The sequence below is a fragment of the Schistocerca americana genome, chromosome 11 (assembly GCF_021461395.2).
Source record: "Schistocerca americana isolate TAMUIC-IGC-003095 chromosome 11, iqSchAmer2.1, whole genome shotgun sequence".
In the NCBI taxonomy this organism is placed as follows: domain Eukaryota; kingdom Metazoa; phylum Arthropoda; class Insecta; order Orthoptera; family Acrididae; genus Schistocerca; species Schistocerca americana.
The window spans coordinates 121,534,837-121,550,043 of record NC_060129.1 but is presented as its reverse complement, the minus strand read 5'-3'; the positions used below and the strand labels follow the sequence as shown (position 1 = coordinate 121,550,043).

General features: G+C 40.7%; 1 protein-coding gene and 1 non-coding gene across 2 annotated transcripts in view; both read right to left on the bottom strand.

Moving 5' to 3' along the window:
• The window catches only part of LOC124554149 (zinc finger protein 62-like), a 79,660-nt gene that overhangs the window by 45,981 nt on the left and 18,472 nt on the right, over window positions 1–15,207 (bottom strand). Inside the window, exons 3-5 of the mRNA XM_047128217.1 lie at window positions 12,362–12,436; window positions 12,206–12,280; window positions 3,871–3,908 (exon numbers count right to left, since the gene is read on the bottom strand). Coding sequence (XP_046984173.1) covers window positions 3,871–3,908; window positions 12,206–12,280; window positions 12,362–12,436 — 188 coding nt within the window. The remainder of the gene's footprint in view (window positions 1–3,870; window positions 3,909–12,205; window positions 12,281–12,361; window positions 12,437–15,207) is intronic.
• Window positions 13,417–13,491, bottom strand: Trnat-ugu. Its single transcript has one exon. It is a non-coding gene; the product is annotated as a tRNA-Thr (tRNA).

Below are 15,207 nucleotides of genomic sequence, written 5' to 3'. Positions count from 1 at the left end.
GGGTTCCAAATGATTGGAAAAGAGCACAGATAGTCCCAGTCTTCAAGAAGGGTCGTCGAGCAGATGCGCAAAACTATAGACCTATATCTCTGACGTCGATCTCTTGTAGAATTTTAGAACATGTTTTTTGCTCGCGTATCATGTCATTTCTGGAAACCCAGAATCTACTATATAGGAATCAACATGGATTCCGGAAACAGCGATCGTGTGAGACCCAACTCGCCTTATTTGTTCATGAGACCCAGAAAATATTAGATACAGGCTCCCAGGTAGATGCTATTTTTCTTGACTTCCGGAAGGCGTTCGATACAGTTCCGCACTGTCGCCTGATAAACAAAGTAAGAGCCTACGGAATATCAGACCAGCTGTGTGGCTGGATTGAAGAGTTTTTAGCAAACAGAACACAGCATGTTGTTATCAATGGAGAGACGTCTACAGACGTTAAAGTAACCTCTGGCGTGCCACAGGGGAGTGTTATGGGACCATTGCTTTTAACAATATATATAAATGACCTAGTAGATAGTGTCGGAAGTTCCATGCGGCTTTTCGTGGATGATGCTGTAGTATACAGAGAAGTTGCAGCATTAGAAAATTGTAGCGAAATGCAGGAAGATCTGCAGCGGATAGGCACTTGGTGCAGGGAGTGGCAACTGACCCTTAACATAAACAAATGTAATGTATTGCGAATACATAGAAAGAAGGATCCCTTATTGTATGATTATATGATAGCGGAACAAACACTGGTAGCAGTTACTTCTGTAAAATATCTGGGAGTATGCGTGCGGAACGATTTGAAGTGGAATGATCATATAAAATTAATTGTTGGTAAGGTGGGTACCAGGTTGAGATTCATTGGGATAGTGCTTAGAAAATGTAGTCCATCAACAAAGGAGGTGGCTTACAAAACACTCGTTCGACCTATACTTGAGTATTGCTCATCAGTGTGGGATCCGTACCAGATCGGTCTGACGGAGGAGATAGAGAAGATCCTAAGAAGAGCGGCGCGTTTTGTCACAGGGTTATTTGGTAACCGTGATAGCGTTACGGAGATGTTTAATAAACTCAAGTGGCAGACTCTGCAAGAGAGGCGCTCTGCATCGCGGTGTAGCTTGCTCGCCAGGTTTCGAGAGGGTGCGTTTCTGGATGAGGTATCGAATATATTGCTTCCCCCTACTTATACCTCCCGAGGAGATCACGAATGTAAAATTAGAGAGATTAGAGCGCGCACAGAGGCTTTCAGACAGTCGTTCTTCCCGCGAACCATACACGACTGGAACAGGAAAGGGAGGTAATGACAGTGGCATGTAAAGTGCCCTCCGCCACACACCGTTGGGTGGTTTGCGGAGTATCAATGTAGATGTAGATGTAGATGTAAGTCTTCAGGTCCAGATTGTATACCGATTAGGTTCCTTTCATATTACGCTGATACAATAGCTCCCTACTTAGCAATCATATACAACCGCTCGCTAACCGATAGTTCTGTACCTACAGATTGGAAAATTGCGCAGGTCGCACTAGGGTTTAAGAAGGGTAGTAGGAGAAATCCATTGAACTACAGACCTATATCATTGACGTCGGTTTGCAGTAGGGTTTTGGAGCATATACTGTATTCAAACATTATGAATCACCTCGGAGGGAACGATCTATTGATGCGTATTCAGCATGGTTTCAGAAAACATCGTTCTTGTGCAACGCAGCTAGCTCTTTATTCGCACAAAGTAATGACCGCTATCGACAGGGGATCTCAAGTTGATTCCGTATTTCTAGATTTCCAGAGAGCTTTTGACACCGTTCCTCACAAGCGACTTCTAATCAAGCTGCAGCCCTGTGGGGTATCGTCTCAGTTGTGTGACTGGATTCGTGATTTCCTGTCAGGAAGGTCGCAGTTCGTAGTAATAGACGGCAAATCATCGAGTAAAACTGAAGTGATTTCAGGTGTTCCCCAGGGATGCGTCCTGGGACCTCTGCTGTTCCTGATCTATATAAATGACCTGGGTGACAATCTGAGCAGTTCTCTTAGGTTGTTCGCAGATGATGCTGTAATTTGCCGTCTAGTAAGGTCATCCGAAGACCAGTATCAGTTGCAAAGTGATTTAGAAAAGATTGCTGTATGGTGTGGCAGGTGGAAGTTGACACTAACTAATGAAAAGTGTGAGGTGATCCACACGAGATCCAAAAGAAATTCGTTGAAATTTGATTACTCGATAAATAGTACAATTCTCAAGGCTGTCAATTCAACTAAGTACCTGGGTGTTAAAATTACGAACAACTTCAGCTGGAAAGACCACATAGATAATATTGTGGGGAAGGCGAGCCAAAGGTTGCATTTCATTGGCAGGACACTTAGAAGATGCAACAAGTCCACTAAAGAGACAGCTTACACTACACTCGTTCGTCCTCTGTTAGAATATTGCTGCGCGGTGTGGGATCCTTACCAGGTGGGATTGACGGAGGACATCGAAAGGGTGCAAAAAAGGGCAGGTCGTTTTGTATTATCACGTAATAGGGGAGAGAGTGTGGCAGATATGATACGCGAGTTGGGATGGAAGTCATTAAAGCAAAGACTTTTTCGTCACGGCGAGATCTATTTACGAAATTTCAGTCACCAATTTTCTCTTCCAAATGCGAAAATATTTTGTTGAGCCCAACCTAGATAGGTAGGAATGATCATCAAAATAAAATAAGAGAAATCAGAACTCGAACAGAAAGGTTTAGGTGTTCATTTCTCCCGCGCGCTGTTCGGGAGTGGAATGGTAGAGAGATAGTATGATTGTGGTTCGATGAACCCTCTGCCAAGCACTTAAATGTGAATTGCAGAGTAATCATGTAGATGTAGATGCAGATGAAGTTCAATTACCGCAAACAATGGTGTTGCCGTGTTCTAAAACTAAGTCTGCATATGAAGGCTTACAAGTTGTAGGTACTGCAGCAACTGTGTCTCGGCAACCGTAACAGGAGGTAGGAATTTTGCATTCCAGTTCTTCAGGATACAGTATACGACAGTTTTTCCAAACAACTCATCTGTTTGGACAAATAAACCTTAGGTAAAGTAAACTGCCATGTAGGAATCTGGGGGTCACAAAATCCTGGTGCTGTCGTCGAGTGTGAAAGAGACTCACAGAAGCTGAATGTGTTTTATGCTGATTCTGTTCACAAAGTTCATGGACCTCTCTTTTTTTGCAGGGGATACTGTGACAGGAATGGCATACCTGGAAATGCTGCAAAATTGGTTGTCTCCTCAACTTTACGAAAAGTCCAACAGTTTTATTTTTAAGCACGATGGTGCACCAGCTCACTTTCACCTTATACCAGTGCCCCACAGCGACTGAAAGAAGTAGACAACAAAATTTCGTTCATCACTTTTGGCCTCCTAGGTCACCAGACCTCAACCTTGTGATCTTTTTCTGTGGGTATACATAAAAGACTGAGTCTTTGTCCTGCTTAGGGCAGCTACTCTTCAAGATCTGAGGAATCAAATTGTTGAAGCTGTCAGTTCAATAAACAGGGACCTGTTGATTTGTGTGCAAGATGAAATGGACTACAGTTTCAATATTTCTCGAGTAACATACAGTGCTCGCATTGAGTGAACGGTATAATGTGTGCGCGAACACATAGCTTTGAACCTTTCTCTGTTCAGTACCACGTGCGATGTGTTTCTATCTTTCACAGTTTGTCTGTAATAAACAACTGAAATCTGTCCTTTCTTTTTTAATCGAGCTATATATTGTCCGACGAGGCTATTTTTGTGACAAAAGGCAACACTGTACAATGATGAAAAACGTACTTTCTAATAATTTCATGGCTGTGTCGACTAAAAGTTACCTCCTGTGAAGAGAATTTCCTGTGTCTTTCAAACAGAGTTCATCTTACCTTGCATTGCCCACTGCTGTATCTGCCGATTCAGGTTCCTGGAACAGTTTTAATGCAGAATTAGCTAACATTGATCTGCAAAGCAAGCAAACTACATTGACACAGCACTGCACAACCAGAGTACGGTAACCAATTACAAAACATTATGATACTCCTACTTGTGGTTATTACCACAATCTTCGTTTCTCTACTGGTACAGATACACCCCCCCCCCCCCTCTCTCTCTCTCTTTTTTGTCCGAGTTTCTTTGAGAATTGCATCATACTGCTATAGGAAACTGATGCCCAGGAATGACCTTCACACCTGTACGTTTGGAGAATATCGAAAAAGGGCACTCTGTATGTGTGTGTGTGTGTGTGTGTGTGTGTGTGTGTGAGGGAGGGAGAGAGAGAGAGAGAGAGAGAGAGAGAGAGAGAGAGAGAGAGAGTGGGGGGGGGGGGGGGGGGGGAGTTTTCTGAGATATTTGCTGTTCCAGTGTGTAAAACACACAAATGCCAGTAACCAGTAGTACTGCTAACAGGCTTACACAGTCGAGCACTCACAATGCTGCACTACCCAACACAGGAAAGACTGCTTCTACTACTGCAATGCAAGTTATTTCTTGGGTAACCCAAGAACATTTTGCAGCAGCCCGTGCTAAGATCTGGGAATACCAACTACTGCTTCTTAGTCTACAAGGTGCTTCTGGGAAGTTCAGTGAATGGCATCAGGAAATAAAAGAAAAAGAGAGTACCTTTACGGGTCTTCGAAGTAATCACCGTTAGCTAAAACAAGCTTCTGTCATCGGTTGCAAAGCTGTTGGGAACTGTGGGTAAATGCTTCCAGCGGAATTACTTTATGCACAGTTGGCACACCTTGTTGGATATCTGCAACATCTGCAAATGTTAGTGAAAATAGCGCTTACATTGTCTTTGCTTATCTTTGACTGTTTTGATCTCATTCTCAAAGATAGGTGCCAACTGTATGCAAGAATCAGCTGCACTTGTTCGGTGTTGCCTGGGATTGTGCGTGCCGATCTGAATGTGGGTCGGTCTCAACACTATCGTCTCCATCTTTAAAGCATTTAAACCACTCAAACAAACACTTTTAGTCACTCCTTGAACACTGTACACTGACACTCCATTCCACGAGTCCCCGTCACCGTTTTCCCTAATCTGAAGTAAAACCGCGTGTTAAAGCACTGCTCCATTTTGCAAAGACACAAATGCTTGGATGCTTGCAGATAATCAGTGGCTGTCTTTGAAAATGAGTTGGAATTAAGCAAACACAGTGTAAGCACTATTGTTCACAAACATTTACAGACATTGCAGATATCCAACACGTGACCACAATGCTTCGAGCAATTCCATAACAAGTGGTTACTGACAGTTTCCAACAGCTATACAATTGGCGTAGTGTGTTGTAGCGCGTGGTGATTACTTTGAACACCAGTAAAAGTATTTTGTTTGTTATTCTTGTTTCCTTTATTTTCTGAGACTGTTCACAGAGCTTTTGAGACACACCTTTTACTTACGGCTTAATGAAACTTGTCAAAAGTGATATGTTTCTCTTTCAAACCAATAGCTCAGTGCATAGCACCAGTAAAAACAGTAAGAACAAATTTATATTTACATGTAAAATCACTTTCATCCAGAAAGGTGCCCATTATTAAGCCACATACATTTTTAACAGCTTTGCCATCAATTGTAAAAAGGATCGCTAGCAATAAAAAATAGTGCAAGAATAGCCTAAAGGATTTATTGGTTTCCAACTTGTACTTCTTAACAAAAGCAACTGATGTACTTACAAATTATCTCTTTTACTTATAAACTATGTTGTTTACCTAAGCCTTGCAAAGTGTTTTAGTTCTGATAGTGCTTACCTACAAAAGCCAGGGAATTATCTTATGCACGTTAATGTGGAAATGTTTAAACACTTGTGGTAAGATTTTTCGTGTGTAAATGAAAAATAATACATAATTATTTTTTTTACAATTTTTCCTCGGCCTTGATAACCACCTTCCTAATGAACTGTGGAAGTTCTTCTTCTGTAGATACGCATTACATATTTCTGTTTTTATGAAATGTAAGAGATGACACGTACATTGTAACTTACTCTATTGCAGGTAAACAAACAGAAATAAACTATTACAATGTTAGTCAGAAAAATTTTAAGGGGCTCTCTGGAAATGGACTTTCCCTTCATTTTAGAGGAAAAATCCAAAGAAAAAGTGACGGGCCCCCCACCTCGCTCACTCGTCTTTTTATTGTCTCTTATCAACATACCAACACTTTCGTTTATATATATAATAGAGTGAAACATTCCACGTGGGAAAAATATATCTAAAAACAAAGATGATATGACTTACCAAACGGAAGCGCTGGCAGGTTGATAGACACACAAACAAACACAAACATACACACAAAATTCAAGCTTTCGCAACCAACGGTTGCTTCATCAGGAAAGAGGGAAGGAGAGGGAAAGATGAAAGGATGTGGGTTTTAAGGGAGAGGGTAAGGAGTAATTCCAATCCCGGGAGCAGAAAAAAGGACAGGTATACACTCGCATACACACACATATCCATCCGCACATACACAGACACAAGTAGACATTGAAAAATGTCCATCTCCTTTAAACCATACAACAACCGAATCTTATACCTTTATTGTACAATGATTCCCGGTCATAACAACAAAGGGTGCCATACACATAAAATATGACTGGCTAATGTCCTGGTTGTACACCTCGTTCACTTGAAATGTGCAATAAGCAATCACAACACTACTATTAAAACTCTTCAGACCTGCAACAGCTTTGACTGTATCACCAGGATAACGCACAATTACAGCAATGATTCAACTGTTACCATGAGAAGCTGCATCATTGTTTATAACTGTAAAGTTCACAACACACCTGCAAAATGCGGACGGGCCTTGCTGGATCACTTGTGCTCCCACTTTACTACTCGTAATAACTTAAACATTATCTGGAAAGATGGCGTCAGTCATCGTGCAGCTTCGTATGCAACAGCACTTGACGGTGAACGGAGATGCCACATTATAGGATGAGGTTTAGGAGCAGAATGAGATTTTCACTCTGCAGCGGAGTGTGTGCTGATATGAAACTTCCTGGCAGATTACAACTGTCTGCCAGACCGAGACTCGAACTCGGGATCTTTGCCTTTCGCGGGCAAGTGCTCTACCGGCTGAGCTACCCAAGCATGACTCATGTCCCGTCCCCACAGCTTTACTTCTGCCAGTATCTTGTCTCCTACCTTCCAAACTTTACAGAAGCTCTCTTGCGAACCTTACAGAACTAGCACTCCTGAAAGAAAGGATATTGCGGAGACATGACTTAGCCACAGCCTGGGGGATGTTTCCAGAATGAGATTTTCACTCTGCAGCGGAGTGTGCACTGATATGAAACTTCCTGGCAGATTAGAACTGTGTGCCGGACCAAGACTCGAACTCGGGACCTTTGCCTTTCGCGGGCAAACCAACTGAGCTATCCAAGCATGACTCACGCCCCGTCCTCACAGCTTTACTTCTGCCAGTATCTCATCTCCTACCTTCCAAACTTTACAGGTTATGCCCCATTGTACCAGTTATTAGGGTTTCTTCCTGTTCCATTCACATATGGAGTGCATGAAGAATGATTGATTGAATGTCTCCATGCACGCAGTAAATATTCTAATCTTAGTCTCACGATCCCGATGTGAGCGAGTGGGAGTGTAGTATATTCCTAGAATCAAGATGTAAAACCGGTTCTTGAAATTTTGTTAACATGTCTGTCTTCAAGAAACTGCCAGTTCAGCTCCTGCAGTATCTCTGTAACACTCCCTCGTGGATTAAACGAACCTGTGACCACTCGTGCTCCTCTCCTCCGTATACGATCAATAACTACTGTTAGTCCTATTCGGTACGAGTCCCACAGAACTGAGTAATATTCTAGGATGGGTCGCACGAGTGATGTGTAAGCAACCACCTTTCTAAACTGATTGCACTTCTTCAGTATTCTCCCAAGAAACTAAAGTTTACCACCTGCTTTACCCCAATGTCATCATTCCATTTCATATCCCTACAGAGAGTTACTCACAGGTATTTGGAAGATATGACCAATTCCAATGGTGACTCAGTGATATTATAGTCATAGGATACTATGTTTTTTCATTTTGTGAAGTGCACAATTTTACATTTCTGAACATTTAAATCAAGTTCCCAATCTTTGCACCACATCTAAATCTTATCAAGATCTGGCAATATTTATGCACCTTCTTTCGGATAGTTCTTCATTATAGATAACTGCATCATCTGAAAAAAATCTGGTGTTACTATTGTCTGCACGATCATTAATATACAACGCTGTGAGTTGTTCTATGCTACGATCCTTTACACACTTTACTACACAGTTTAGAAGTGGAATCTGCAAAGTCAAACACAAACGATAAAAAAAATTTGCCACAAGAAACACTTCCTGCCACCGTACAAACAATGCTCAAAGTGCACGCATAAGTTCACGGTAAAAGAGGCAAATGTGGCAAAGAGTAGAGTTACAGCTTAATGGAAGCTTGAGATTCTATTCGGTAGAAAAAAGACTCATCATATGCCGCAAATGCAAGATGACACCCTACTTCTGAGCACTAAATTCTGGGAAATGACCTCATCTTGGATTCGGAGGTATACGATCAACAATAATAATAATAAATAATAATAATATTGATAATAATAATAATAATAATAATAATAATGATTTAAATCCAAATAGAGGTGTTTTGCAGGATATGCTTCCTGCAACCACCCTAGAAGGTAAACAAAGACAGAGGATGAGATGGTCAGATGAAGTTAATCGACACCTCATGTTCTGTTATTACCAAGCAACAAACCTAGGAACCAACACAACTGGATACAGATCACAAGTATACACAACATTTATTACCAGATACCCGGAATTAAAATTTTTAACAGAACGACGACTAGCTGATCAGATCCGTGTAATAATAAAAAATAACAGGATACCCCAGTCAGAATTAGGAAACATCAAACAACAAGTACAACAAATACTGGAACAAAATAATGTGCAATTAGAAGAAGAAGAAGAACAAGAAGAAGAAGAAAATACAGTAATGGACTCAAACATCCCAGAGCAAACAAACAAAGAACGACACGCATCAATTAAACAATCAGAGGAAAACGAAATCTTAAGACAGCCACCAGCACAAGCACAAATAGAACATGAAGTGACACACATGTTATATATAGAAGAAAAATTTCAGTTGACATATATAGAATACAAAGACACAAATACAGACATTAGACCATTCTTGCAAAGACCGCCAAATAACCCACAAGTCGAAACAATAATAAAAGCTATCAACACAATCATACACAACAAAATAAATGAAAACACAACTATGGAAGAGTTACAACTACTGGTTTATATAGGAGCACTCACTACACTAAATATACACACTAGGCAGAGATCAGAACCAACCAACACACAGAAGAAACCCACAAAACCAGCATGGCAACACAGGCTACAGATCAGAATAGAAAAACTGAGAAAGACATCGGACAGCTAACACAATTTATAAGAAATGAAATGTCAGAAAAAAAACGAAAAAGGTTAGGTAAAATCTCACAACAAAAAGCGATAGAGCAATTAGATGAAAAGAAACAGAAATTACAAGCATTGGCCAAACGACTTAGAAGACACAAAAAAAGTGAAAATAGAAGGAAACAAAACCAAACATTCAACACAAACCAAAAGAAATTTTACCAGACAATAGATAACACACACATTAAAACAGACAATCCACCAAACATAACAGACATGGAACACTTCTGGAGCAACATATGGTCAAACCCGGTACAACATAACAGGCATGCACGGTGGATACAAGCAGAAACAGACACATACAAGATGATACCACAAATGCCTGAAGTGATAATTTTGCAACATGAAGTCACCCAAGCAATTAATTCTACTCACAATTCGAAAGCCCCTGGAAAAGATAAAATAGCAAATTTCTGGCTAAAGAAGTTCACCTCAACAGATTCACATCTAACTAAATTATTTAACAGTTACATTGCAGACCCATACACATTCCCTGATACACTTACACATGGAATAACTTATCTGAAACCTAAAGATCAAGCAGACACAGCAAACCCATCAAAATATCGCCCCATAACATGCCTACCAACAATATACAAAATATTAACTTCAGTCATTACACAGAAATTAATGACACATATAACACAGAACAAAATTATAAATGAAGAACAAAAAGGCTGCTGCAAAGGAGCACGAGGATGTAAAGAGCAACTGATAATAGATGCAGAGGTGACATATCAAGCTAAAACTAAACAAAGGTCACTACACTATGCATACATTGATTACCAAAAAGCTTTTGATAGTGTACCCCACTCATGGTTACTACAAATATTGGAAATATACAAAGTGGATCCTAAATTGATACAGTTCCTAAACATAGTAATGAAAAATTGGAAAACCACACTTAATATCCAAACAAATTCAAATAATATCACATCACAACCAATACAGATTAAGCGTGGAATATACCAAGGAGACTCATTAAGTCCTTTCTGGTTCTGCCTTGCCCTGAACCCACTATCCAACATGCTAAATAATACAAATTATGGATACAATATTACTGGAACATACCCACACAAAATCACACATTTGCTATACATGGATGATCTAAAACTACTGGCAGCAACAAATCAACAACTCAACCAATTACTAAAGATAACAGAAGTATTCAGCAATGATATAAATATGGCTTCTGGAACAGACAAATGTAAGAAAAATAGCATAGTCAAGGGAAAACACACTAAACAAGAAGATTACATACTGGATAACCACAGCGACTGCATAGAAGTGATGGAAAAAACAGATGCCTATAAATATCTAGGATACAGACAAAAAATAGGAATAGATAATACAAATATTAAAGAAGAACTAAAAGAAAAATATAGACAAAGACCAACAAAAATACTGAAAACAGAATTGACAGCAAGAAACAAGACAAAAGCTATAAATACTTATGCTATACCAATATTGACCTACTCATTTGGAGTAGTGAAATGAAGTAACACAGACCTAGAAGCGCTCAATACACTTACACGCTCACAATGCCACAAATATAGAATACATCACATACATTCAGTAACAGAAAGATTCACATTAAGCAGAAAGGAAGGAGGAAGGGGATTTATCGACATAAAAAACCTACATTATGGACAGGTAGACAATTTAAGAAAATTCTTTATAGAACGAGCAGAAACTAGCAAAATACACAAAGCAATCACTCATATAAATACTTCGGCTACACCACTGCAACTTCATAACCACTTCTACAGCCCTTTAGATCACATAACATCAACAAACACAAAGAAAATAAATTGGAAAAAGAAAACACTACATGGCAAGCACCCGTATCATCTAACACAGCCACACATCGATCAAGACGCATCCAACACATGGCTAAGAAAAGGCAATATATACAGTGAGACGGAAGGATTCATGATTGCAATACTGGATCAAACAATAAACACCAGATATCACAGCAAGCATATTATTAAAAATCCCAATACCACAACAGATAAATGCAGACTTTTTCAAACAACAAATAGAAACAGTAGATCACATCACAAGCAGATGTACAATACTAGCAAATACAGAATACCCGAGAAGACATGACAATGTAGCAAAAATAATACATCAACAACTTGCCATACAACATAAACTAATAAAACAACACGTTCTCACATACAAGTATGCACCACAAAATGTACTGGAGAATGATGAATACAAATTATACTGGAACAGAACCATTATAACAGATAAAACAACACCACATAACAAACCTGACATCACACTTACCAATAAAAAGAAGAAATTAACATAACTAACCGAAATATCCATACCCAATACAACAAATATACAGAAGAAAACTGGCTGAGGAAGTCAAGGACTAGTGGCATCAGGATAAAGTTGACATTATACCAATTATACTATCAACTACAGGAGTCATACCATACAATATCCACCAGTACATCAATGCAATATAGCTACATCCAAACGTATATATATAACTACAGAAATCTGTAATTATTGATACATGTTCAATTACCCAAAAGTTCCTAAATGCAATGTAACATATACCGTACAGTTAAAAGGAAGTCACGCTTGATCAAGGTCTGCGTCACTTTCGATTTTTAACCAGACATAACGTCTGAGAAAGGAAAGAAATAATAATAATAATAATAATAATAATAATAATAATGATTGTTCAAGAAAATTCTCAGAAACACTATAGTCCCAGCTACCCTACCTCCAATATGCGCCACTCAGATGGCCGTGTTTTGGCGTGAATCCCATCTTCCTCTACAGCTGCATTCTCAGGCCCCTGTAACAGAACCCACACCTTAATGGATTGACCAAGGAGAGGCAATGCGCCCACATACCTTTCAACAATGAGGAGACCAACCTGAGCTTCATTCCAGTCGTCATCCTTCACATCATCTTCGACCCATTCCTGTTTGACAGCCACAAACTCAAACATCTGCAACACAAATAAATTGCTACTTATTTATTAATACATTTATTTCATGTGGCAAGGTAGGTACCTTATCACCCTCTCTTACATCTAACTAGACACACTTAGCAAGTCAACATTACAATATGTATAGTACATGTGCAGTATACACTGATAAGCCACTACCCACCACGACACTGGATTCCATGAGGTGGTGGTGGTGTGGGCACTTGATGAAGTAACAAAAATATGTAAGCAAACTAGACATGGGTGGGGAATCACCCTAGTTAAGATATGGGCGGCAAATGGGGGAATCCACCAAGATAAGCAGTTTTGACAAACGGCAGCTTATTATTACACAGAACCTGTGAACGAATATCTTGAAAATGACAAAGGTGATCGAATGTTCACATGCTACTGTCGTGGACATCAACAGAAAGAGGTAGGACAGTGAAACTACTACTTGGCGCTAAATGGTTGACCGTCCACGACTCTTCGAAGGGTTCAGAGGCTTGTCTGCTCTGTAAAGTAGGATGGGTGGTAATCTGTGACAGACCATCTCTACTTGTTCACATGTTGACCCAACAGCATCTTCAATTAAAATTGCATTGGGCACAGGACCATCAGGATTCAACTGTTGATCAATGGAAACATGTCAGCTCTTAGCACGAATCACATTTTTGCTACACTGGTTTGATAGTCGTCTCCACAGATGCCGTCACCGAGGTGAACGGCGGCTCGACACATGCAGTGTGCCATGGATGCAGGCTGGTATGAGGAGTATTATGCTATGGGACACATTCTCCTGTGCTTCCATGGAACCTGTGGTAGTAATCGAAGACATGCTAACAGCTAACAAGAAGGTGGAATATGTGCTTTTGGACATGTCCGAAAGAACAGATACCATCGGTGACCGTGCATCTTGTTAGGATGAAATTACAATGAAATGAATACCCCTAGCTGCATACAGGCATTGATATAAGTCAACAGGGACAGTTGAAAATGTGTGCCCTGACCGGGACTCGAACCCGGGATCTCCTGCTTACATGGCAGACGCTCTATCCATCTGAGCCACCGAGGACACAGAGGACAGTGTGACTGCAGGGACTTACGTCTGGCATGCCACCTGTGAGACCTACTTTCCCAACTTATTTGATGCTTCCAAAACGGTCGACTCACAAAAAGTGATGATCTGGTGCGGTGTGTGGGGTATCAAAGTCGTTTGACCTTTTTTTATTGATGGCACGTTAACGGCCAACAGTTATCTGAGGTTATTGGCTTCCCTTGTTGTTAACGGAGGACAGGACATTTCCGGAATTATTCTAGCATGATGGAACCCCACCACATTATGGGCACAATGTGCGAGCATACCTGGATGTGCAGTTCCCTCAAAAGTGCATTGGTCGTAGGGGTGCTGTGGAGTGGCCACCACATTCACCAGATTTGACTCCTTTGGATTTTTATCTTTGGGGTCATGTCAAAGCACTGGTTCATTCTGTGAAAATACGATATTTGCATCATCTAAAGCAGCACTTTGGTCAAATTCACCCAGATGTGTTGGTCAAAGGTCATCAGGACTGGGTTCGGAGGATAGCATTAACAATCCAACATAATGGACAACATATCGAGCCATTCCTATGACTGTTGGTCGTCTCTCGGGACTCTGTAACATTGGTGTAATGTCTCTTCGGCACATAACACACATGCTGCCGACCGTCCCACCGCTGCCACATGTAACTGGCTATAGCCCAAGAATGAATAAAGCTATGTTTAAAATAACAATGGAATTGTTTTTCTGGTGAGATTCGCTATCTGTTTGATATGTCACACGACCACATTCCCATTTGAAATTTTGGAGTTCAATCCAAGATGGCGGATTTCAAGATGGCCGCCATGTTGGTGGCATAGCCTATAACGTTTCCCCCTTCCCGTTCCTCGTGTGTAGGGACTCTGTTTCCTTGTCTGCTACTCCATTTGAATTTTATGAGGGCGTTTCCAGACTTTTGGACCACCCTGTATATAGTTAAAGGCTCACTCGCCATTTGACCATCTGCTTCTGTGCGGATGCATAAACAGTGCCCGAACTCTCACGGGAATCGGCAGTAACGCTGCGAGTAATGAGTATGATGGGCAGGGGCACTATGAATATGGTGCAGGACAATAAGTTGCGAATGTGGGTCTCACGGGAGGCGTGCCAGAGATAAGCCCCTTCAGTCGCACCATCCTCTGGGTTCTCGGTGGTTCAGATGGATAGAACATATGCCATGTAAGCAGGAGATCCCGGGTTCGAGTCCCGGTTGGGGCACACATTTTCAACTGTCCCCGTTGACACATATCAATGCCTGTATGCAGCTAGGGGTATTCATTTCATTGTAACATGCTAACAGCTGCAAACCACCTGTATCCCTTCATGATTGACGTCTTTCCCAGTCACAATGTCATCTTTCAGCTGTATAATTGTCCGTGTCTGGGAGCCAGAACTGTTCTACAGTAGTTTGAGGAGCATTATAGTGAACTGACACTAAAGTCTCAGTGACCAAATTCGCCTGATATAAATTCTATTGAACCCATCTAGGTCACCATCGGGCGCAATCACCGCACACACAAACGGCGGTTCATTATTTATATGAATTACATGACCTACATACCTCCACAAACCAAGTGACAAACTGTCGGGTCCCTGATACGAAGAATTAGTGAGGTATTTCATTCCGAAAATGGACAAACAAGCAATTAAGCTGGTGGTTAATCAGTGTATAGTGGTCACAACAAGAATAATTAGTCGACACGAAGAAAAG